Here is a 22,105-nt window from a genome sequence, read left to right on the forward strand (position 1 = left end):
AAGGCGACCCGTAGCAAAACACTCCCCCCAACTCCGCTGTTTAAAATAGAGCATAGGCCTTCCTTTGACACGCGTCCCCATGGCGACACAGTCGGCCGATTGAGGTGGGGTCTTTTCATTGGTCGCCCCTGGTTCGTCCCCGCGTCTGATTGGGTGCAGCGGGGCCGAGGTTTCCTGGGAGGAGGCGGGACCTGGGCTTCCCGGAAGAGGCTCCGCCCCTGTTGAAGTGCTAAGTCTTCTTGTCGGCGCACAGCTGAGAGTGTCCGAAGTCGACCCGGTTCAGGGAGTTCGTTTCGCCTGTGACAGCATTGCACTGCACCATTTTACTCTTCTGTCATAACTTCTACAAGGTAGGATTGTGGAGGGTTAGTATTACTTACGTCCTCGCCGCCCCTTTTGATCTGTTTCCCCATAATTGCATACCCGGGCTGTTGACGAGCTTTCTTACAGACCCCGACGTTCATCTGACTGCCTGTACACACACACACATAGTAGAAGTTCTAGATCTGCGTGTGCGACGTCGTGAAATGCGCGGCACTTATCATTTCTGGTTTCGTCATAGTATCGTTCTGCTAAGGAGCTCTTCGGCTGCCGTTAAGAAATGAGAGGGATGTGGTCGGTTGGGGCTTGCTTCATGAATGAACAGTGAACCCCTTGAACCGAAATGAGAGCCGGTCGGGATGTGGCTGTCCGCCGGTTCTCCCGCTGCACGGCGAGTTTGGGGCTCTCCCGGGCCCCTGGTGGGAGCCTCTCACCCCGCAGGAGCACAAAAGCAGTGTCAGCTCTGACACTGGGAAACAGCGGGGCTCCTCTGCGGGGGGGTCAGTGTCTTCACCCTTCCTGCGCAGAACTGCGAACCTGTCGCCCCGCGTCACGTCTTTCACGACAGACCTTCGCCAACCGGCGACTAAAAACTGACGTTTCCTCCGGGGTGTAGTCTCTCGAGTTGGGGGGTGTTTCGGTTATTACTGCTCTAGTTATGGGAGGGGACAAGCCCTTTGCTTTGGTCGCTGCCTAATAAGATGACGTGCTTATAATGTATCATAAGGTAATAATGGACTGCCTTGTCTTTCTCATACCTGAAGAAGGCTCCAGGGCCGAAACGCTGCGTTTTCATTCTTCTCTCTTCAGCACGGAATAGACCTAATAATGTCATGTCATGTCATGTAAGCTGCAAAGACACTACTCGGGAGTCCAGTTGTCAGGTGTGCGTGTTAAAACGGCGATGCTAGTGGACAATCCTGACTTGTCTCGCTGTGCGCTCAATGCCAGGTGAGCAGAGCGCGACTCGGGGCGGGGGGGTTGGGGAGAAAAATGCTGAGTCACCCGCCTTGCGACGCCTCGGGCTGTGCCGCTCCTCCATTCAGACACACCGGGAGCCGCAGATCTCGCCGATTACCGGCGATCCGTCTCCCCATGGGCGTCTGCTCGTTGATATTGGTCGCACAGGGAAGGGGGGCGACTCTCTCCGTCTTTCTTTCAACTGCGCACGCTCTGTAGCTTTCAGTAAAGTCGGGGTGTCTTACCCTGAAGGAGGGGTAGGGGTGCCCCTCCCAGCTCTCTGAAACCCTGGTTCCCCCTCCCAGGTCGAGCCATGTCCAAGAAGATCCAGGCGGGCTCGGTGGTGGAGATGCAGGGGGACGAGATGACCAGGGTGATCTGGGAGCTCATCAAAGAGAAGCTCATCTTCCCCTACGTAGGCATGGACCTGCACAGGTAATCTCGCTCTGCAGAGGCCCCGTCGGGACCCGCGACCCGAGACCCAGGAATCGGCAGTGCACTGAGCCAGCCGCGGAGTGGACCGCAGTCTAGCGAGCGCACCAGGTTCGAATCTGGTTCGGAGAGTTGTGTTCGTCATGTGTGCGGAGCCCAGTGAAATGCGTGAAAATAATAATAATATATAATAATTGCTTGCACTTATATAGGGCTTTTCTGGACACTCCACTCAAAGCTCTTTACAGGTAATGTGGATCCCCTCCACCCCCACCAGTGTGCAGCCCCACCTGGATGATGCACCAGTACTCTCTCTACACTTCAGCTCTCAGTGGGGAGGAGAGCAGAGTGATGAAGCCAGTTCAGAGATGGGGATTATTAGGAGGCCGTGACTGGTAAAGGCCAGGGGGGGAATTTGGCCATGATGCCGGGGTAATACCCTGCCGTGAAGTGACCACAAAGGCTCAGGATATCGTTTTTATGTCTTTTACAGTATAGTAAAATATGTCACTATACTGGGGCATTAGGACCCAAACAGATTTTAGGGTCCGCTCCTGGAGCCGGGCTCGGAACCGGGCTGGAGTCGAGCTGACACCGGCACGTCGGGCTTTGTGATCTGACACTTCTCGATGAGTCCTGCTACTTTCTAATGATCCACAGAACTCCATAAATTCCTTAATAACTCTGCCATTCACTGTTAATGCTGTTAGACTCAACAGCTCTGATACAATCTTTCGTGCTGGACATTGATATGGGTGTGCTGTCTAATCCTGTGCATCAGTAAAGCGAGTTGAGATAACCAAGAGATTCCTGAGCTCGTTTCCCTTCCAGTTATTTTGACGTTCCCAGGGAGATTTTAGATCTCTTGTCTGGGCAGAAGAACAAGTTTTTCACCCCCAGTTTGTAAGGATAAACCCATACGGAAGGATATGAAGATTTCTGTCTTTACGGTCCATGGCCAAAGACAGAGGCTCCTTGTTCTTTTTATCTGGCTTTCAACCGGTAAACAGGCCTGCTTCCGTCAAATGGTCTGCCAGCAGCGTTGGGGTTTTTTTTTTGCATTGTGAGAAAGGTTGCACTCAGATCGCCCAGCTTGGTGGACTCGTCAGACTGGACCCAGTCTGTTTAACCAGCCCCCTCGTGCTGTGGAGCTGCGGGGTGATGTTACACACCAGCCCGATAAAAACTCGAGCTGCGGGACTCTTCCCTCAAGGAGGGGAGCCCTGTACACCCCTGTTCGCCTCCAAAATGCACCGGTGATCCCTGCCACAGTGGGACTTGTTATTAGCGTCAATAAGCAACTGAGTTTACCCCTTTTTCTTGCAGATGGCGCAATGCGTCTCTGTGAGATTGCGCCTGAATCGCGTGTTTGTTTTTGCGTTGCGCTGATTCTTCAAGCAGCGGGCGGCAGGGCATGGCGCTGGAAGAGCGTCGCCATTGTCACGAGAGCGGGGGGGGGAGGGGGGAAGTGGGTGAAAGGTCGTGGGGGGGGGGGGTGAGGGCTCTGATCAGCGCACATGTCTTACAGCACTGTTTCTCAGCCCTGCTCCTGCTCCTTGTTCTCAAGCTGAGCTGCTCATTAAGTGAATTAAATTGGCTGATTGTTTTTCTTATCTGCAAGTCGGTCTTAGTTTTAGATATGCAGTCCTCTAGGTGCATCATTTCCACACAAAGGAGCCTATGGAGCCGTATTAGTAGTAGGAGTAATAATAAATGTTTTATTTTATAAAGTGCCTTTAAAAAGTGGCTTCTCAGAGCACTTTACAGTTAAAAAAAAGACACAATGAGTGGAGATAGCAGAATTACACAATTACAGTAAGGGGTTGGCATACAGTATGATAGCAGAGGGGCAGACACAGAACCAGTTAACTCAAAGAAGAAGGTTTTGAGTCTTGATATGAATGCACTCAGGGAAGGTGGCTCTCTGATATCCTTGGGAATAGAATTCCAGAGCTCGGGACAGCAGCAGGAGAAGAGTGTAGACGGGCTTGGGGAACAGACAGGAGACCAGAATTAGAGGCATGAAGGTTGTGAGGTGGAGAACTGTATGACAGTAAGACAGACTGAGGTGCCAAGCCATGCAGAGCCTTATAGGTGAGTTGAAGATTTTGAAGGCAACATGAAACCTGAACGGAAGCCAGTGCATGGACTCCGGGATAGGAGTAATGTTATCACTTGCTCTAGGCCTGGTGCTGTGATTGTTTTCATTTGTTTGAAATGTGCCCAGCTTTTTAAACTGCTCCTTACTGGCCATTGGTTACTACTGGACAGACAGGGTGTGACTAACACTCTGGTCATTAGCATTCTCAGTGCTACAGTGGCCCACCCAGTCTGGAAAGCGGATTTTAGCTCAATGTTTCAGGTTCAATAAGCCTAGTTAGTGCATCTCACTTGGCATAAAAAAGCAGAAGACGCAGGGGTCCCGCATGGCCAGGCCTGTGAACCTCTGCTTTTCCAGTCTGTGCATTTTCCTTTGCTAAAGGTCTTTACTTTAGGAACCCTGCCAGAGGGCCTTTCCCTCATCTCGTGGTCTGTGCTCAATGTCCCAAGAAGTATTTGTCCTGCAAGTTTGTAAAACAAGCCCATCTTTGTTTTGGGTGTGATGCCCTTTTTATGCCAAGTTTTTATCCAAATGTATCCAGCCTTTGTTTGAGGCTGTTGTGCGTGAAGCTTGGTGTGTTTGTGCAGCAGGGACTGTGTAGCGCACCCCTCACACACCGCGTAGTGTATTACAGATAAAAGGAAGTTGTAATACTATAATAATAATAATTCCTTACACTTATACGGTGCTTTTCTTGACACTCCACTCAAAGTGCTTTACAGTTAATGGGGACTCCCCTCCACCACCAGCAGTGTGCAGCCCCACCTGGATGATGAGACAGCAGCCGTTGTGCATCAGTCCACTCCCCACACACCAGCTCTCGGTGGGGAGGAGAACAGAGTGATGGAGCCAGTTCAGAGACGGGGATTATAAGGAGGCCATGATTGCTAAAGGCCAGGGGGAAATCTGTCCAGGACACCAGGATAACACCCCTACTCTTTTTGCGAAACTCCCTGGGATATGTAACAGAGACTCGGGACCTCGGAGACTCGGTTTTATGTCTCATCCAAAGGGCAGTACCTTTTTACAGTATAGTGCCCCCATCACTGTACTGGGGCATTAGGATCCACACAGACTGCAGGGTGAGCGCCCCCTACTGGCTCCACTAATACCCCTTCCAGCAGCAAGCTCAGTTTTCCCAGGAGGTCTCCAGGTACTGGCCAGGCTCACACCTGCTTCAGGGGGTTACCAGTTGTGTGAGTTGCAGGGTGATTTGGCGGCTGACTAAAAGAACGCAAACTCACCTTAGAAAGGGCACACATGTCAATCGCTGAACTCGACAAGGATGGGGATTAATAATAATAATAATAATAATAATGGATTAAAGCGACTTACTTAATTGCTTCCTGGATATGTGCGGATCTTGCGTTTCTGCAGCTGCTTTCTGAAATTCAGGAGTGACTGTGGCTCGAGGGGGTGGACAGACCCTTCTCTGCGCAAGCGAATCCTGAAGCATGCGGTTCGGAATGTCTCCCGGAGCGTGCGTCGTGTTGTAAACCATCGGCCGTGTGTCTCTCTCCGGTGCAGCTACGACCTGGGCATCGAGAACCGCGATGCCACGGAGGACCGCGTGACGGTGGAGGCCGCCGAGGCAGTCAGGCGTTACAACGTGGGCATCAAGTGCGCCACCATCACGCCGGACGAGAAGCGGGTGGAGGAGTTCAACCTGAAGAAGATGTGGAAGTCGCCCAACGGCACCATCCGTAACATCCTGGGCGGCACCGTGTTCCGGGAGGCCATCATCTGCAAAAATATCCCGCGGCTCGTCACCGGATGGGTCAAGCCCATCATCATCGGGAGGCACGCACATGGAGACCAGGTACCCCACTGGTGTCTCTCTGCTCGCTGGCCTGTCTCTGGGGGGCACCATCTCCGTCTCCGCTCTCTGCTCGCTGTCCTGTCTCTGGGGGGCACCTTCTCCGTCTCCGCTCTCTGCTCGCTGTCCTGTCTCTGGGGGGCACCTTCTCCGTCTCCTCTCTCTGCTCCCTGTCCTGTCTCTGGGGGGCACCTTCTCCGTCTCCTCTCTCTGCTCGCTGTCCTGTCTCTGGGGGGCACCTTCTCCGTCTCCTCTCTCTGCTCGCTGTCCTGTCTCTGGGGGGCACCTTCTCCGTCTCCTCTCTCTGCTCGCTGTCCTGTCTCTGGGGGGCACCTTCTCTTTTCCTCCCCCCCTCCTTTTGGCCTGTGTGTGTCACTCAGTGTCCTGTCAGACAGGGGGCTGGCTGCAGCCACATGTGGGGTGAGTCTGTTCAGCACAGCGAGGGCACGTTATTAGTTTTAATAACTGTCATTTTAATTTAATAAGTGACATTTTAATTTAACTAAACGGCACGTGACACCTGTACCAAAGCAAAGGTGAGGTGCAATGCTGCTGTTAGCAAAAGTGCCCTTTAGACTGTGGCTCTGGCCTGGCAGACTCTCGGTTTTCAAGGCCGACGTGCGCAATAATCTCAAAGGTCTAACTGGGATTGTGCGCTTGAGTCCCCGACGCTCTTTTGCAATCGGGCTGTTGTGTAACCGGCTGCTTGAGGAGGCGCCCGAGCTGGGACCAGGAGCAGGTCTCCCCCACCACTCTCCGCCTCCCCGAGCCTGAAATCGGGAAGCACGATCCGACCTCTTGCCGCTCAGGCATCGCAGTCACAGCGGCGGGCTTGTGCGCGCTTCGGCCTGTAGGTGGTAAAACCCTTTCCTTCCTGTCCTTCACGCTCAATTTGAAAGAGTGAGCGTGTCAATGTGAGAGGCGTCACGGATGTCGTCGTAGGTCCATGAGAGCAAGCCTCTTTGATCGCTCTTCTCAGGGACAGAAGAAAGTCCTGATGGTGCCAGGTGCCCCCTGAGGCCAGCTCCGAGGTGTACCTCGATTTGTGGCCTCGGTTTCCTTCGTATTTGGGGAGTGTGCGGTCCATCTTTCCTGCTGTAAGAGCCCTCCCGTCCCCTGTTGCCCTGCAGTACAAAGCCACGGACTTCGTGGTCCCCGGGCCCGGCCGCGTGGAGATGAAGTACACGCCCCAGGACGGAGGAGAGCCCCTCATGTTTGTGGTCCACGACTTTCAAGGTACGGGCAGGAGCTGCTGTGGAAAGAGTCTACCCGAGACCGCGCCGCTCCCGCCCAGCCGAGCTCCGGCGCTCCGAGACAGCGCCGCTCCCGCCCAGCCGAGCTCCGGCGCTCCGAGACAGCGCCGCTCCCGCCCAGCCGAGCTCCGGCGCTCCGAGACAGCGCCGCTCCCGCCCAGCGGAGCTCCGGCGCTCCGAGACAGCGCCGCTCCCACCCAGCCGAGCTCCGGCGCTCCGAGACAGCTAGAACACCCCTGGCTGTGCGTGTGCAAGGGAGATCCGTGAGGGCCTTGTTCCGTCTGTTGGTGTGGGTGCATCAGCACACAGAGTGGTAGAGGAGTTTATTGCCATACGTACATGTACATTGGAGTTCTTATTTGCACTGCTCTCTGGGGACACACAGTACAGCAGACAACGCCACACAGTGTAGACAGTACATTACACGCATAATAAATAATAACAGAACCATAAATGTGTTGTGGGACAATAATTATGTAATAATGAAGAAAAAAAAGCTGGTAGACCATGCAAAATTGCATAGTGCAAGTGTGTATTCAGTCTGAGGCATTGCAGAGCTAGCTGTTGAGGATGCACACTGCAGTGGGATAGAGACGTAGTGTGGACACACAGTGTGCGATGTGAACCAACAAGCGTTTCCTCTGTCTCCGCTGGTGTGCCTGTGACAGGAAGTGGGGGCGTGGCCCTGGGCATGTACAACACGGACAAGTCCATCAGGGACTTCGCTCACAGCTCCTTCCAGATGGCGCTGAGCAAGGGCTGGCCGCTGTACCTCAGCACCAAGAACACAATCCTGAAGAAGTACGATGGCCGCTTCAAGGACATCTTCCAGGAGATCTATGAGAAGTATGGTCGGGCTTGTGGCCGGGTTCCCCTCTGCTTGCCTGCTGTCCTAGGTCCCCCAGACCTGGTGCTGCTCCAGTCGGCGGGTTTTAAGGATTTTGAGCTTCGGGAATGTTGGCGTTCTCAAACATGGTGTTGCAGGGTGCAGGGCTTTGTCTTAAAGCTTTTTTGTTTTTGTTGTTATTAAGAACCTTTTGCACTGTTTCACACACACACACCCCCCCCTCCTCTTCCTCATACACAGTTGTTGGAAAGACATCCCCCCTCTTCCTCATCCACAGCTGTTACATCTCCCTCCTCCTCCTCATTCAGTCATTAGAAAATCCTACCTCACCTGCATTAAAGAGACCTCCCTTTTCTTCCTCATTCCCAGTGGTTAGACCTCCCCCGTCTTCCTCGTTCACGGCTCCTCGTCAGGGAGTCGTGCTGGTGGAGCCCCGGCTGTGTCTTACTGAGCTCTGCGCTTGTTGCAGGGAGTACCAGGCCCAGTTCGAGGCCAAAGCCATCTGGTACGAGCACCGGCTGATCGACGACATGGTGGCCCAGGCCATGAAGTCCGAGGGCGGCTTCATCTGGGCCTGCAAGAACTACGATGGAGACGTGCAGTCTGACTCCGTGGCGCAGGGTGAGACTCCCGGGCCGGGCAGGGCTCCTGTCCAGGAGACGAGCAAGGCATGTGCCTTCGTTTTCCCCACTGCGGGGATGCACCTGAGCCCAGCTGTGCCCGCCGGAGAGAAGATCCGCACAAGGGCTGGGCTGAATGATGGGGGCGGGGGGGGAGGATCCAGGCTCTGGTGTAACTGGGAGCAGCAATAACCTGGATCTGGCTGTCTGAGCGCCGCAGCCTGTGTACTTCCACTTTTCCCCATGGGCAGAGAAACACCCGAGCCTCCCGAGAAAGATCCATACCCGTTCGTTGCCGATGGAGTTTGTTGCCTTTCCTTGTCCTGGTGTGGGGTGGCTGCTCTGCTCACGAGGTGCCCCTCGGGCTGGTACTCGGACCTGGGGTGCTCAGTGCTGATGGTTTGCGTCCCCCTCCCCCCCCTGCAGGCTACGGGTCCCTGGGGATGATGACGAGTGTGCTGGTGTGCCCCGACGGGCGCACCGTGGAGGCCGAGGCAGCGCACGGCACCGTGACGCGGCACTACCGCATGCACCAGCAGGGCAAGGAGACGTCCACCAACCCCATCGGTGAGGGCCGGAGCCGCCTCTCTTTCTCTCTCCCGCCGCCCCGGTCCTGCCGGCCTCCCGCGCGCCTGCAGTAGCTCCTCTCAGAGAGCCGGCCTTGTCCCTCTTCGTCTTGCCCTCCTAGCCTCCATCTTCGCCTGGACGCGGGGGCTGGCGCACCGGGCGGAGCTGGACCGCAACGCCGAGCTGCGCGCGTTCTGCCAGGCGCTGGAGGCCGTGTGCGTCGAGACCATCGAGGCCGGGTTTATGACCAAGGACCTGGCCGCCTGCATCAAGGGGCTGCCGAAGTGAGTCACCTGGACACACCCTCCGTCTGCCCTCGCCCGCCCGCCCACCACTGCTGTACCACACTGTCGGGCTCCTGCTCTCTGCGCTGTCCAGCTGCTGGTGCTCTCGGCGCTGTCCAGCTGCTGGTGTTGTCCAGCTGCTGGTGCTCTCGGCGCTGTCCAGCTGCTGGTGCTGTCCAGCTGCTGGTGCTCTCGGCGCTGTCCAGCTGCTGGTGCTGTCGGCACAGCCCGTCTTGTAGCATTGTCTGGCTGCGTCTGTCTGCGCTGTCCAGTCATTACCCATGTGACATTTGTGTTTTAACCTGGATCATGGCTTCCGTGCCTATAACCCAGAGCTGTTCAACACTAGATGATAAAACAGGGAGGTTCGTCTGTCTTTTTGACACCTTCTGTATGGTCTGGTGTGGTATGTGGTGTGGTGAGATAAACTCTGAGGTGCTGTCCTCACTGACCGATCTTTCCATTTGTAGCGTGCAGCGGTCCGACTACCTGAACACCTTTGAGTTCCTGGACAAGCTGGCGGAGAACCTGAAGACAAAAATGGCGAGCCAGCCCAAACTGTGAGCCTGCTCACCAGGATGGACACGGACACGGACACGGACACGGACACGGACACGGACACGGACACGGACACGGACACGGACACGGACACGGACACGGACACGGACACGGACACGGACACACACACACACACACACACACACACACACACACACACACACACCTGGGCCACACGCCCATGTCCTCCGAGTGGCGCGGGAGCCCGGGTGCAGAGGCAGCACGCGCCCACAGAGAGTCCGGACTCGTGCACGCTGAGCCCCGGTCCCTGAGGGGGGGCTGAACGAGTGGCCACATAACACAATGCCCACCATCCCAGCTTAACCTGTCTGTAATAGTTTCTGTTTCCTCCAAGGGAAGAACACTGTGACATTTTTAAAGGAGTACTCCTGCCTGCTTACTGGGTGCTATTTCCATCCCAACCCCAAACGGAAACCATGCCGCCATTCCGAATTCGCCCCAAATCCTGAATCAGTGTTTCTCTATCGGGCACAGCCCCCTGCTCCCCCTGCGCGTCTCCACTTACTCAGCACCTGTGACACCTTTTCCCCTCTGGGGGTTCGTACCTGCCACCCCTGCGCGATAAGACTGCGTTCCCGTAGTAACGCGCGAGCGTGGTCAGGCCTCTCTTTTAATCGCTCGTCCTGCCTGCCCGAGGCTCGGGGTATCGCCTCTTCCTGCTTCCTCCGTCACGCCTTTCGCCCGGGAGCGGTCGGGGTTCAGGGGTGACCGTGTCCGCTCCAGACTGGAGCTGCGGGAGAACGGCACGCAGGGGCCAGGAGGAGGAAAAGAGCAGGCCTCCCAGGGGTCCCTGCGGGTGGCTCTTTGTCATTTTGTTTTGATTTCGGGACCTGCGGCGGTTTTAACTTCCACAGACGGGCACTGGCCAGTTAGACCAGTCACGCCCGCTGTGTTCTGACCTCCCCGAAGACAGCACCGCGCCACCGCCTGTGCAGACAGACACCCAGGGTTGGTCATGGTTGGTCGTTCTTCAGCAAAAGCGGTGCGTTTACTTTTCCGGTTGTTTTTTTTTTAAAGCGGGACTTCTTGGGTAATTTTCCTGTTTCAAGGGAAGCCCGATTTTTACTTCTCTGGCTCTCCTTTGCGCCAGTTCCTCGGCTGTGACAGCTCTTTCCGGTATTCCAGGTGAAGTCCGGATCTGTAGTGTCCGTTGCTTCTTTTCAGTTGTCCGGGAAAGAAAAGATCTGTAGCAGATCTCGGCGTAGTCCAGCTCTTTTAGCGATGCCTTTGAAGAAGCAGTCGGGTTTTAACATCTGGTTGCAGGTCATTATCCGGGATGATTTGTTTTCGTTTTCCTAGGTCCAGCGAATGAAACTGTACTGCTGTTCACCTCATGGTATGAAGTGTTTAAATGCTGCTGTTTCGCGCGGATGTTCTCAGAGCTGACCGTTCCCTCCTCTACCACCTGTGTCCTGTATAATGCGGCACCTTTAGCCCGGTAATCCTGATTCTGCAGTCCGTGTTGTCATCTTTTCCCCAGGTGCCCCAATGTTAATAAACGGGTCTCGGAGGCTTGTGTTCCAGTATCTTCATTTCTCCTGACAGCCTGTAGAGGGCAGCACAGCACCGTGAAGGCTTCAACGTTAAGCCATTTCTATATTGTACACAACACTTCATGGGAAGGGTTAAACTCCCGATTCTGGTTTTTGGTCATACAAAAAGAGGAGCCGCTGTATGTTATTTTTTTTCATTGGATTTATCTGTACGTTTTTACTTCTTACACGTTTAGCTCTCGACCTGGGCGAATTGCTCCTTTATGCGCTCAAGTGCTGCAGCCGGCAAAAATACCGCATTGTGTCTGAATGAGTTTGACAGGACCGTGAAATTCCGCTTTCCTGCAGACAACCCGAATCAAATTCAGTCAGCTTTATTGGCATGGCAGGTACATTAAAGTGTTGCCAAAGTAATAAAAAAAAATGACCATCACATTTACGACAGCAAAGCTATCGATCGTGCGGTGTTGGTACAGTATCTGGGCAGTCGTGTAGTGATCTCGTACATTTCCTCAAGGGGGCGCCCGCGTGCTGTCCTGCTCCATTGCTGAACGCGGCAATCCGAATTTCTTCTGGGTCGCGCGAAGAAGAAACTGTTTAACAATAATAAAAACTGAAATCGAGTAGTTTACAGGACATGACGTCTTCCCTTCACATGCAGTTGATGAACTCCGGCTACGTTCCCAGACAATTGCCTTAAAAGGGCATATTCCCTGGGCCGGGTCACTCGCGGAGTACAGACTGCTGTGAATCCCAGACGGGATCAGAATTCCCTGGAAGCTCCGTGAAGCTGCCCCCCCTACAGACAGCACAAACGATTAAACCCACCTCATTCGTTAGAGCTACGTTTGTGCCGGTTTGTGCTGCTTTCGTTCCCGAGATACAGCGCCTTGGCTTTCCGGTGATCACGTGACCATGCACGGTGACTTGACCTCCAGTGACCCCGTCTGCCGAGTTCAAGCGTCTGTTAGTTTAGCTCGTACCCTTAACATTTTAAAGACAATCAATATCCAAAAAACATATGAGCCTCTTTAGATATGAATAATACTAATACATGACACATCCCAACAAGTTAACCATCTTTGACATAAACCTGTGGTTGTAATGTATGTAAAATCACCGCGATTATAAGATATATGCTTTTTATTTTCTAAGGCACGTTCTCCTTTACTTTCCCAACCGTGACACGCTGTTGCCAAACGCGTAACTGTGGGATACCATCGCGACAAGACCTCCGCAGCATGTCATGATAGGAACCCCATATATATCGCATGTATATCGCGGCAGTGTATATCACGACTGGCGCCTTGCTTCCATGTCATCCTGGCGCCGCTGTCGCAACAAAGGTCTCATATGAGGACATGATATATCCAGATAGGACGTGTTGCTATATATGGACTTTGTGTCGCGACATGGGGTCAGCATATCCTGTCAGGGTATGTCCTATCGCGATATATGCACTCCATGTCGCGACATGGGGGGGGGGCGTTTAGGCTGGGCATGTCAAATCGCGATATAGGGCATTTCATGTCGCGACATGGGGTGGGGCTTTTTTGCCGGGGTGTGTCATATCGCGATATGCAGGCCCCATGTTGCGATATGGCGGCGGGGCGTTTTGTCGGGGGTACCCCATATCGCGATATGCGGGCTCCATGTCGCACATGGGGGCGGAGCGTTTTGATGGGGTATGTCATATCGCGACAGTGGCGCAGTGACAGTGATGCGCCAGTCGCAAGGGTATCGGGATGTGTTCGTGATGCACACACTCCAATCGTGACATGCTATCGGAGTCGTGAACGCGCTGTGGATGCCATGACATTCTTTGTCTGCTATTCAGTTTTGACCTCAGTGCGACTTCTCTTAGATTGATCAGTAATTGGAAACCAATGGATGTGTTACTGTATATCCAGCGTGCTCATACAGCACACACGGTTAACCGGGGCTACAGTATTTGGACCAAAAAGAACATCCATCACCTGTGTATCTACATGTTCCCGGAACTTCCGCTGTGGCGCTGTACCCAATCAGAGTGTCGATTCTCACTCTTCACCCAATCGCGACCCGAGCTGTTGGGGGGGGGGGTTAGCCAATCACGGGCCTGAGAGCTGTTCAAGCGAGCAGCGCCAGGTGGATCGGCTTGTTTACTGTCAATGAGAATCTATTTTTAAAATGCATCGGCTTATTTTTTTAACGTCTTTATTGATTCACAATGTCCCGTACTCTTCGAAATAAATACTTTTTTATGTATTTTAAAAATACCGTTTTTCCCGTTGCTTTCTGTAATGAATACATGGTATTTGAACAATTTTAAACGTATATTTAAGGTAGGGAAAACACCTTCTGCTTTGTACTTAAAAAATGAATAGAAATGTAAAGTCTATGATCATTATATTATTATGATCGTGCTTTCAAGTTTGTTTTTTATTGTTAAATTATATCTTTCTTGAAACTAATACGTGAAAATGTGAATATGGACTCTCGTGTTGTACCAGCGGTAATTTGGAAACTGGTGTCTCTTCACCAATGAAAGGAGTACATAAGCAATACATTTTCGAGAACATGGTTAAAAATTAAAAGAAATCACCTTACCCAATGAACTAACATAGTAACTCCTCCCTAAATGTAAGACTGTTTATTCGTGTAAAGGCTGCAAAGTCTGGGGTCAACTGATCAAAAGATCACAACTGAAAGATCTGGAGGTCGTGACTTTGCTGTTTTGTACGTCACAGAGTGACGTCACAGCCAGGAAAAGAAGGCGCTATATTGAAATATATTGAAACATCCACCCCACCCGACCAGACAGACTCGGAAAACAAATTGCCCCCATTGTTTTCATCACAATCAGGAGTTCAAGTACCGAGTTTGTTGGTACCTGTAAACTTCCTTGTAGTCACGTGTTTACCCGAAAACCCAAGGCGCTATATCTCGGAAACTAAAGCAGCACAAACGCTACTTGCAGCGACACAAACCGGCACAAACGCAGCACTAACGATTGCAGTGAGTTTCGTCGTTTGTGCTGTTCGACGGGCGGGTGGGCAACTTCATGGAGCAGGACAAGCAAACACGTCTGAGTCTTTACATTGCAGACTGCAGAAGACTCGACTTCACCTGAGGATGTAACACAGGCACCCATACCTGTGTCTTCAGAGGGCAGGTGCGCCCTCCCGCTGTTTTCTACACCAAGGACTGGCCGGCAACACACAGATACAAGGACTGTGAGCTCATCGCTTCATGTTTCTCGCATAAGACCCCTGTAAATACAAACACACGGATAATGACAGTTTATTAAATAATTCAGATATATGTTCACTTCTGTTCTGTGAAAATAAAAAATATGTTTCCACTATTGCCGCGGTCCGCAGGTGTGAGACAGTGGACTTACCAGTGTTGCTTTTCGGATGTGTTATTTACTACCCGCGACAACCTTGCACGTAGTGCCTCTTAAAAACACCCTGGTTCTTTTTCACGTTGACGAATGTGCTTTGCATAAATAGTTCAGCAGCGGTCTTGTTGTTTGTGAAGTTGCAGATTCAATCTGAACACGTGGCTCGACTGACGGGTCGAATCTTTACACGTCCCTTGGTGCGCGTGTTTATTTAAGAAGGAGTGAGAAACTGATCACTTCAGATTTTTAAAAAAGCACACCGCTACGAAGTATTAAGACGTGCTCGTTAAAGCCTCTTGGCAAGAATATGCAAATGTTTGTTAGTGTTCGCTTTTTGAGACTACACCCGCAACTCTTCTGATTAGGGTATATGATATTCGTGAATAATTTAATTTTCCTGCTCACACAAACGCACAGAAGACACTGATATCAAATGCGCAATCCACCGCCGCCCCCCACCCGGGCAAATAGAGGAACACAATTGCAGACTGTTCCTCTCGCACCGGTAACAGACGCTTGAACTCGGCAGACGGGGTCACTGGAGGTCAAAGTCACCGTGCATGGTCACGTGATCACCGGAAACACAAGGCGCTATATCTCGGGAACGAAAGCAAAACAAACGCTGCTTTCAACGGCACAACCCGACACAAACACAGCACTAACGATTGAGACCGGTCCGGTTCCCCTACGACATTGTAGGGGGGCTGAGTGACGCCACGACAACTAAAAAACAAGGCGCTATATCTCGGAAACGAAAGTAGCATAAACGCTACTTTCAACGACACAAATGTAGCACTAACGAATGAGGTGGGTTTCATCGTTTGTGCTGTCTGTAGTGGGGGGGGCAACTTCACGGAGCGTTCCCAGCTGCCTCTGCTTTTCTGTGCCTGGACCGGAGTGCTGCATTCATCATTCCTTATTGTTTAATTAGATCACCTGCACCGGAAAATACCCAACCTGCCAGAAAGTGTAGGTTTGGCTGCCTTAGATGCTGCGTGTTCTAAGCATTTGAAAGACCCTTTTACTAGAGCAGAGCGCGTGGAGAGGCAAACGCGAGCGTGGTGTAACGCTGATGGGTGGCTAGCTCGCGCTCACGTTGTGCATGATGCCCACTGGGTAATCTGGAAATCCATCTACAGGGACCTGCGGAAAGTGGAAGCACGTGGGTCTGTGATAAAGGCAAAACGTCCTAATCAGTATCAAAGCTTTTATGCAGCGGCTATTGTCCAGACGTAATTGGATTTTGCCTAGAAGATGGGAGTCTCATTTGCCAGTCGGCGCAGCGCGGAGATTATTGTGCTGTTGAAAGGCAGGATCATTAGTGCTCAATGGGGTCTGTGATTTCTGTTTTCCGCTGCTATGCGGCCGGGCGAGCGTGTGTGAGTGTGTGGGCTGAACAGGTAGCGATCCCAAAACAATACCTCATGTCGACACGGGGAGAGGATGAGACACCGGTTCTTAAAGAGACAGCGAGGGACAGGGCTGCGGCGTCCGGGCCGGCCTGCGTCTGCTCTGCCCTGCCAGTAACTCCCGGCCTCCCCCCTCTCTCTGTCTCTGAAGGGCAGAACCAGGAATATTTCCCTGACATTCGTGACTGTCCAAACCCCGCTCTGCTTAACTTAATCTTGTTCGGTTCCTTCGTGAATAAGGGCGTTTCGGACAGAACTCCGAGGTGAGAACAGGCCGGCCATCCTTATCTAACTCTCCGCGTATTAAAGCATTTTAAAGCATTGACCCCTGAGCTCCCCGGGGTGCAGACTGAGCCGCCGGACCCGCGGACAGGAAGAGCGAGCTGCGGTGATGGTTTCTGTCTCGCTGGAGCGCTGACCCAGCGCCCAGAGGGGGGCAGGAGTGCCCCAGACTTTGACTCTTCCGTGTGCACCGGGGGGGTCCCTGCCAACCCGCCTTCTTCAGCGCTGCTCCGCGTGGCTGACGTCCTGCGAGTCGGCGCGGCTTTCACGCTGCAGAAAGCGGGTCGCCTTGGATGAAGGCGTCCGACAGGGAAGAGTAAAAACCGCGGAAAGGTGTCCGTGGGGGGGGGGAACGGGGTGCTGCGGGGCGCGGGCGGTTTCTTCCGGGAGGCGCCTGGCAGGCGATGGGCTCCCTTGACGAAGTCCCCCGTCTTCATTCCTGCAACTTTCTCCCGGAGCCCGCACCTTGCTCGGGATCGGAGCCGGCTCGCGGCCGTTTCTATGGAGACAAACAATTGGTCTCCTCATCAAAAGCGAACTAACAGAGGTAGCAGGGTCCTTTGTGCTGAAGAGGAGAGAACATGAAAACCCCAGGCCAGATGAAAGGACTGCTGTCCTTAAACACAATAATCATTTAGTAATCAGCGCGGTAGTGTATAATCAGAAACCCTGGGGGGAGAAAAAGAGAGACTAAAATAAGAAGAGAGCTCCTCAGCTGGCCCCTTCCTCGCTCCACGGGGACTCGGCTGTTGGAACAGGCTCTCGTTTCCACAGGCTCGACTCTCCCCTGGTTAAGGCCTGACTGCTCAGGCCATCTTGTGTCTGGGCTTCACCCACCCCCACCTGCCCTGGCTCTGAGAGTCCCCACCGTTCACGGCGCGAGGAAGACGATGGTGATGAAGAACAGGAACGCAGGCCGCGCCAGGGAAGACATGAAGCGGGTGTTCTTGGAGACGGCCGGCGCTCCCTGTCCTCGGGGATCGTTACGGATAAGGTGATGCCGACCGGCACGTCTGACCTGTCTGGTGGACAGCAAGCCTCAGACCGCCCAATCCCCAGCCCCCCCTGAGCGCCTCCGGGTGGCTCAGCGCCTGTGGAGTGCTGGGGCAGTTTCAGGCACACCTTCCTACCCCTGGGTGCAAAGACGTGTCTCTCTCTTTCCTGCTCCCGACCTGGGACACACTGGGCCCTCTGTGGCTCTCTGTGGCCCTGCTCTGTGATGGTGTCGCTCGTGCAGCTGGAGCCTGGTGCTGCTGGAATCTGACCTGGGGACCTCAGTGCACATCGCTGCTGGGGACTCTTCCCCAACCCTGGCAACAGCAGCCGCTGGAAAGGATAACTTAAAAAAAAGATAATACTGGCTTTCTAAAAACGCATCAAGGTTCCCTTTTTTTTTACAGCGTAATACTTCTTTTTTCCTAGAAAAGACACTTCCCTTCCTCTTTTCCCCCAGCAGTTCAATGGCGGCCTATCCACTGACTCTGTTAATTGACTCTCAGAGCAGACAAGAGGGTTTGCAGGACAGATTAGCATTTCGGGGGGGCTCACATGGGGCTCTATGTAGGTCAGGAACAATATGGTATCTGCAAGTTTACAGCTGGGACTCATAAAGCCATTATCCCCCGGACAATGGTCCAGAGAGGAACTTATTTGAGGCCATTAGCCGATCGCCCCTCCTCCTTCATTAGCGCGGCTTTCTAAACAAACGAAGACAATGAGCGAGGGGGTCTGTGGTGGTGGGGGGGCTTCTGCTGAGCGCTGGGGATAATTGCTCTGTCTCTCTTCCCCCGGCCTGAAAGGGGGCTTGAATAATGTCTCTCTTCGGGTGGGGGGGGGCGACCAGGGGCTGTCCGCTCGGGTGGACACGCCAGCGCCCCCAGCCCGAACCGCCTCGATACGACACCCACGGACGGGTGGGGGGGGCGATGTGTGCGGGAGGGGCGCAGGCGGCAGTGGCCATGGCGACGGTGCTCCACAGCGCTCTTCTCTCGCGCAGCTTCAGGGAACAATCGGAGCATTTATCTGCGCGGGCCTCAAGGAGCCTGAGAGAAAGCCGTGTGAGTGTGTGCGTGAGAGAGTGACTGCGGGAAGGAGGGCTTGAGACAGAGGAGGCCGGAGTGAAGCCCGGCGCTCTGGGGACAACAGGCCGATGCTGATGGGGCCTGGATTTACAACAGGGCACGGCGGAAATGTGGCCAGCCTGCCTCACACACAGCGCAAGGCTTTCCAGTGTGAAGCACTGGGGGCTGTTTCACTGGTACCAGTACTTACTACACTTTTTCAATGGAAGTGGACCCCCATAGCTCTCAAAGACACCATCAACCATCCTGGCCAGGGCAGCCATGCACGAACACAGACAGCTATCCCCTGTTTCCATGTTTAGAAACTGCCCTGAAGTTCACCGAGTGAGCTCTACAGGTCAGGTAGACACACTGCACGCGCACAGACGACACCAGCAGACCTGCCTCTGTTTGAGGATCGCCGTCTGTTTTCTTCTGGTCCCGCAGGGCAGTTGGTCCACGTTCTGGCTGGGGGAGACGACTCCTGCCAAATGAAACAGCCGGTTCTTTGCTGCGTGAAACTCTCTCCTGGCCAACATTAGACTCGGGTGAACTAAATGGATGTAATAATAATAATAATAATAACAACCACACCAGCAATCAGTGGGGAGGAGAGCAGAGTGATGAAGCCAGTTCAATGTAGCATGGATGCAGCAGGTGACAGCCTTGGCGCTGATGTTCCACAAGAGGCAGAGGGAAGGGTGATGAGGGGCGTCGCTCAGGTCAGAGTTTAGACAGAGAACGAACGAACCTGCAGCTGGCAGCGACCCAGAAAAGCCAATCTAAAGGCTAACAGAATCTGGCAAGGAAGCAAATCAGCACGCAGCATTTTTTTTCCGGGTAGCTGCACGCAGCATTGCCAACCAGGGGGCAGATGGGAACAGCGAAGGCTGTGGAAGCTCGTTGGAATGGGCACGCCGCTCGGCCAGGCCCCGGCCTCACTGGACATCAGAGCCCCCCAGTGTTGCAGGGCTCCAGTACAGGTGTGACGGGGGGGGGTGCGTCTCATTCTGCCGAGTCTGAATTAGCAACATGTGAAGAGGCCCCCACGTCTGCGGCTGAGCTCATCACACGCAGCGTTCAAGTGGGGTTTCCAGCCCCGGTCCCCCAGTGTCCGTGGGCAGGCTCTGGCGACACGACAACAGCGCAGTCAAGCAGAGACAGATGTACAGAAAAGACGTTTCAAACAATACAATCCGGTACAAATGTCTATACTGCCTTCAGGCACATTTCACCTCAGGGTGCTGTACAAGATCAGACATCCAATCCCGGCTCAAACAGGAAAGTCTTAAGAGGGGCCTGGACGCGAAAAATGGTTTCGAGTTCTCTGACAGACTTGGGAAGGGGAGATCTTTCTAAAACTGGAGCCAGTGCAGCTGATACAGATACAATGTCTTCTCTAATCCTGGCTGTAGTGAGCAATTGAAGCAATTTCACTATACCGTTGGCTGGAGACAGCTGGAACAGTGGACAGAGGTAGACAGGATAGCGCTGTGAAGATGGAAACGGTGGCCCAGAGAATTGCGAGCATCAAAAGCATGTTAATCTGACTTCTATTAATTTTAGCAAGTCGACAATTACCGTCTGCTAATTCCTTTGAAAGGGAGACACGAATCTCAAGACATGAATCGAATTTCTAATTAATTATTTTTAATTTAATGGTAATCACAACATACTTCTGAGTATTGGAAACACTTGCAAGATAGTGACTAATGAAGCATTGTTTTCAAATATCAAGAACTCAAAGGCTGATCATTTATTTTTCTATTCTGTCACTTGAGCAATTGATCATAGTGAAATTGTTTCAAGCCTGTAGAAATTGATGACCTAACGGCTGTATAACAGCAGTATTGTCAGCACCTACCAAGAGCAAGACAGATGGCTCTCATAAATCGTCCTGCTCAGCGCTACCGGGTGGAGCTTTAAAGCGGAACCTTTCTTCGCCAGCTCTTGTTGCGCCCGGTGACCGATTTGTGTGACGGAACCGAAACTGTAAACAGAATCAGGTGAGTCACGGTTAATGTAATTTAGCGAATTAATAACGCTTATCAGAACTTGGAAAACTCTTGAACACCTGAGCAGAGAACAGTTGATAGCCGGTTTCAGCGTTGCAATTTTTGTAGCCAAGTATTTTGTAGCTCCATCCAATTTAAAGTCGTTATGTACGGATGATGCTGACTGAGGGCTCGACATGCCCGAGAGAAACCTTTGGCGTTCCTGACCGGTGTTGTGGCTTTGCATATATCAGAGATGAAAATGGAAAGTTGAAATGGGAATATTAAAGCGGGCAAATCTGCGTGTTACAGCGCAGTGTTGTGTCGGGGGAGGGGAAGCGGTAGAGGTCTGACCCTGCTCTGTGTGTCGTGCCCTGTTGGTTTTGAGAGTGTGTCTCGGTCAGGATGACAGGTAAGACATAGCCAACTTAACCGGATCTGTGTACATCCTCAGCCGCGACTTCAGAGTACCCTGTAAACAGCGTCTTAAGTAACACGGGTGGAAACGGACTCTGAGCACGCTGTTTTTGTGTAACTGTCGCAGGGTGTGGGACGGGCTGTCCGCGGCTTCGGCTGAGAAGTGTCCGGCGATTCCTCGGTCTGTACCCGTTTTCTTCCACCGCTCTCCAGAGCGTAGTGTCGGCGTGACGGTTTGAAACTGGGCTTTTTCGGGCTGAGAGTAAAGATGTGAACTCGGTGTGACACGGCAGTTTGAGCCCGTTCATGGAGGTGCAGACACCTGTACGTAAGCTGACTGAAAGCACTGGACGCATCGTGCTCATTTTGAACGGGTTTTCCAGCCTTGGAGATAATAGAACAAAACAGTACGTGTAAGATTCGTCTTAACCCTTAGAATGACTCTTGTTTATTTGTAACTCGTCAGTCCACCTGGCTCGTTTGAGTGATACGAGCATACCTGATTACCATACATGACTGAACTTTTCCCCCTTCCGAGCCTTGGGTCCTCTCAAGGCTTCTTCCTGTTTTAGTCTGAGGGAGTTTTTCCTTGCAACTGTCGCCTTGGGCTTGCTCACTGGGGGTTCAGGCCCGGAAATCTGTAAAGCTGCTTTGTGACAGTGTCCATTGTGAAAAGCGCCATACAAATGAAACTTAATTTAATATTTATCCGTAGGTCTGGGCTAGCTGTTTCTGGGAGGTCCCCAGGGAATCATCCTGTTGTAAAAGCTGACATGGATCATACTGCTGTGCAATGGGAGTCTTATTCGTTCCCTGTGCTGCATACCTTTTTTTCTACTTTTTGAACTTGCACGGTCTTGCTTCAGCTGGGAGATGGGCATGCACATGATTGTTGTATTTAGTTTGATGTAACAGGCTACAGATTGCATTACTGCTGTCTTAAAACATCTTTTCCAGTTTTTCAGCTCTACCTTGTGCAGGTTGTAGTAGCAAGAGATCAACAATAAAATGCCAAGAGGTTTCTGTGTTGAAGTGCTAAAATACCTGTTTTCTTTGTACAAGCAGAAAGGAATGGTCCAGCATCTCCACCAATTAGTATGATATTATACAAAGGAAATTAAGCACAGGAAGGACAATAACTTACTTGAATTTTCTTCAATCTTGAAACCCAGAAAGTGAGGTGCATATCTGTGGTTGGAAGTGCAGACTTGTCTGAGTCTCTTCTGAGTAAGATGTGGTCTATAAGGCATTGATTTATCAGCCCCTGATAAGCAGAAAGGTTAGG

At 52.6% G+C, this 22,105-nt stretch overlaps 2 protein-coding genes across 6 annotated transcripts in view; both read left to right on the top strand.

Moving 5' to 3' along the window:
• The first annotated feature begins 203 nt into the window (after window positions 1–203).
• Window positions 204–11,291, top strand: idh1 (isocitrate dehydrogenase (NADP(+)) 1). The gene is made up of 10 exons (XM_069196319.1): window positions 204–350; window positions 1,587–1,716; window positions 5,342–5,633; window positions 6,761–6,866; window positions 7,552–7,729; window positions 8,200–8,351; window positions 8,777–8,917; window positions 9,039–9,201; window positions 9,672–9,781; window positions 9,872–11,291. Exons 2-9 carry the CDS (start codon window positions 1,595–1,597, stop codon window positions 9,763–9,765), a joined length of 1,248 nt encoding a protein of 415 aa, XP_069052420.1. The 5' UTR covers window positions 204–350; window positions 1,587–1,594; the 3' UTR covers window positions 9,766–9,781; window positions 9,872–11,291.
• Window positions 11,292–20,375: 9,084 nt separating this feature from the next.
• The window catches only part of plekhm3 (pleckstrin homology domain containing, family M, member 3), a 48,752-nt gene continuing 47,022 nt past the window's right edge, over window positions 20,376–22,105 (top strand). For 4 of the 5 annotated variants that reach the window (XR_011191240.1, XM_069196401.1, XM_069196403.1 and 1 more), the window contains exon 1: window positions 20,376–20,415. The gene's annotated coding sequence lies outside the window, so the exon portion shown is untranslated. Of the gene's footprint in view, window positions 20,416–20,720; window positions 20,816–22,105 lie in introns of those variants that run through there. The other variant, XM_069196402.1, reaches the window with a different exon arrangement.

The sequence above is a fragment of the Lepisosteus oculatus genome, chromosome 12 (genome assembly GCF_040954835.1).
Source record: "Lepisosteus oculatus isolate fLepOcu1 chromosome 12, fLepOcu1.hap2, whole genome shotgun sequence".
Taxonomy (NCBI): domain Eukaryota; kingdom Metazoa; phylum Chordata; class Actinopteri; order Semionotiformes; family Lepisosteidae; genus Lepisosteus; species Lepisosteus oculatus.

Coding starts and splice junctions, on each gene's coding strand:
- idh1 (XM_069196319.1), top strand. CDS start 1,595: ATGTCCAAGAAGATCCAGGCGGGCTCGGTGGTGGAGATGCAGGGGGAC. Junction 1,717..5,341: donor GTAGGCATGGACCTGCACAG/GTAATCTCGCTC, acceptor TCTCCGGTGCAG/CTACGACCTGGGCATCGAGA. Junction 5,634..6,760: donor GGCACGCACATGGAGACCAG/GTACCCCACTGG, acceptor GTTGCCCTGCAG/TACAAAGCCACGGACTTCGT.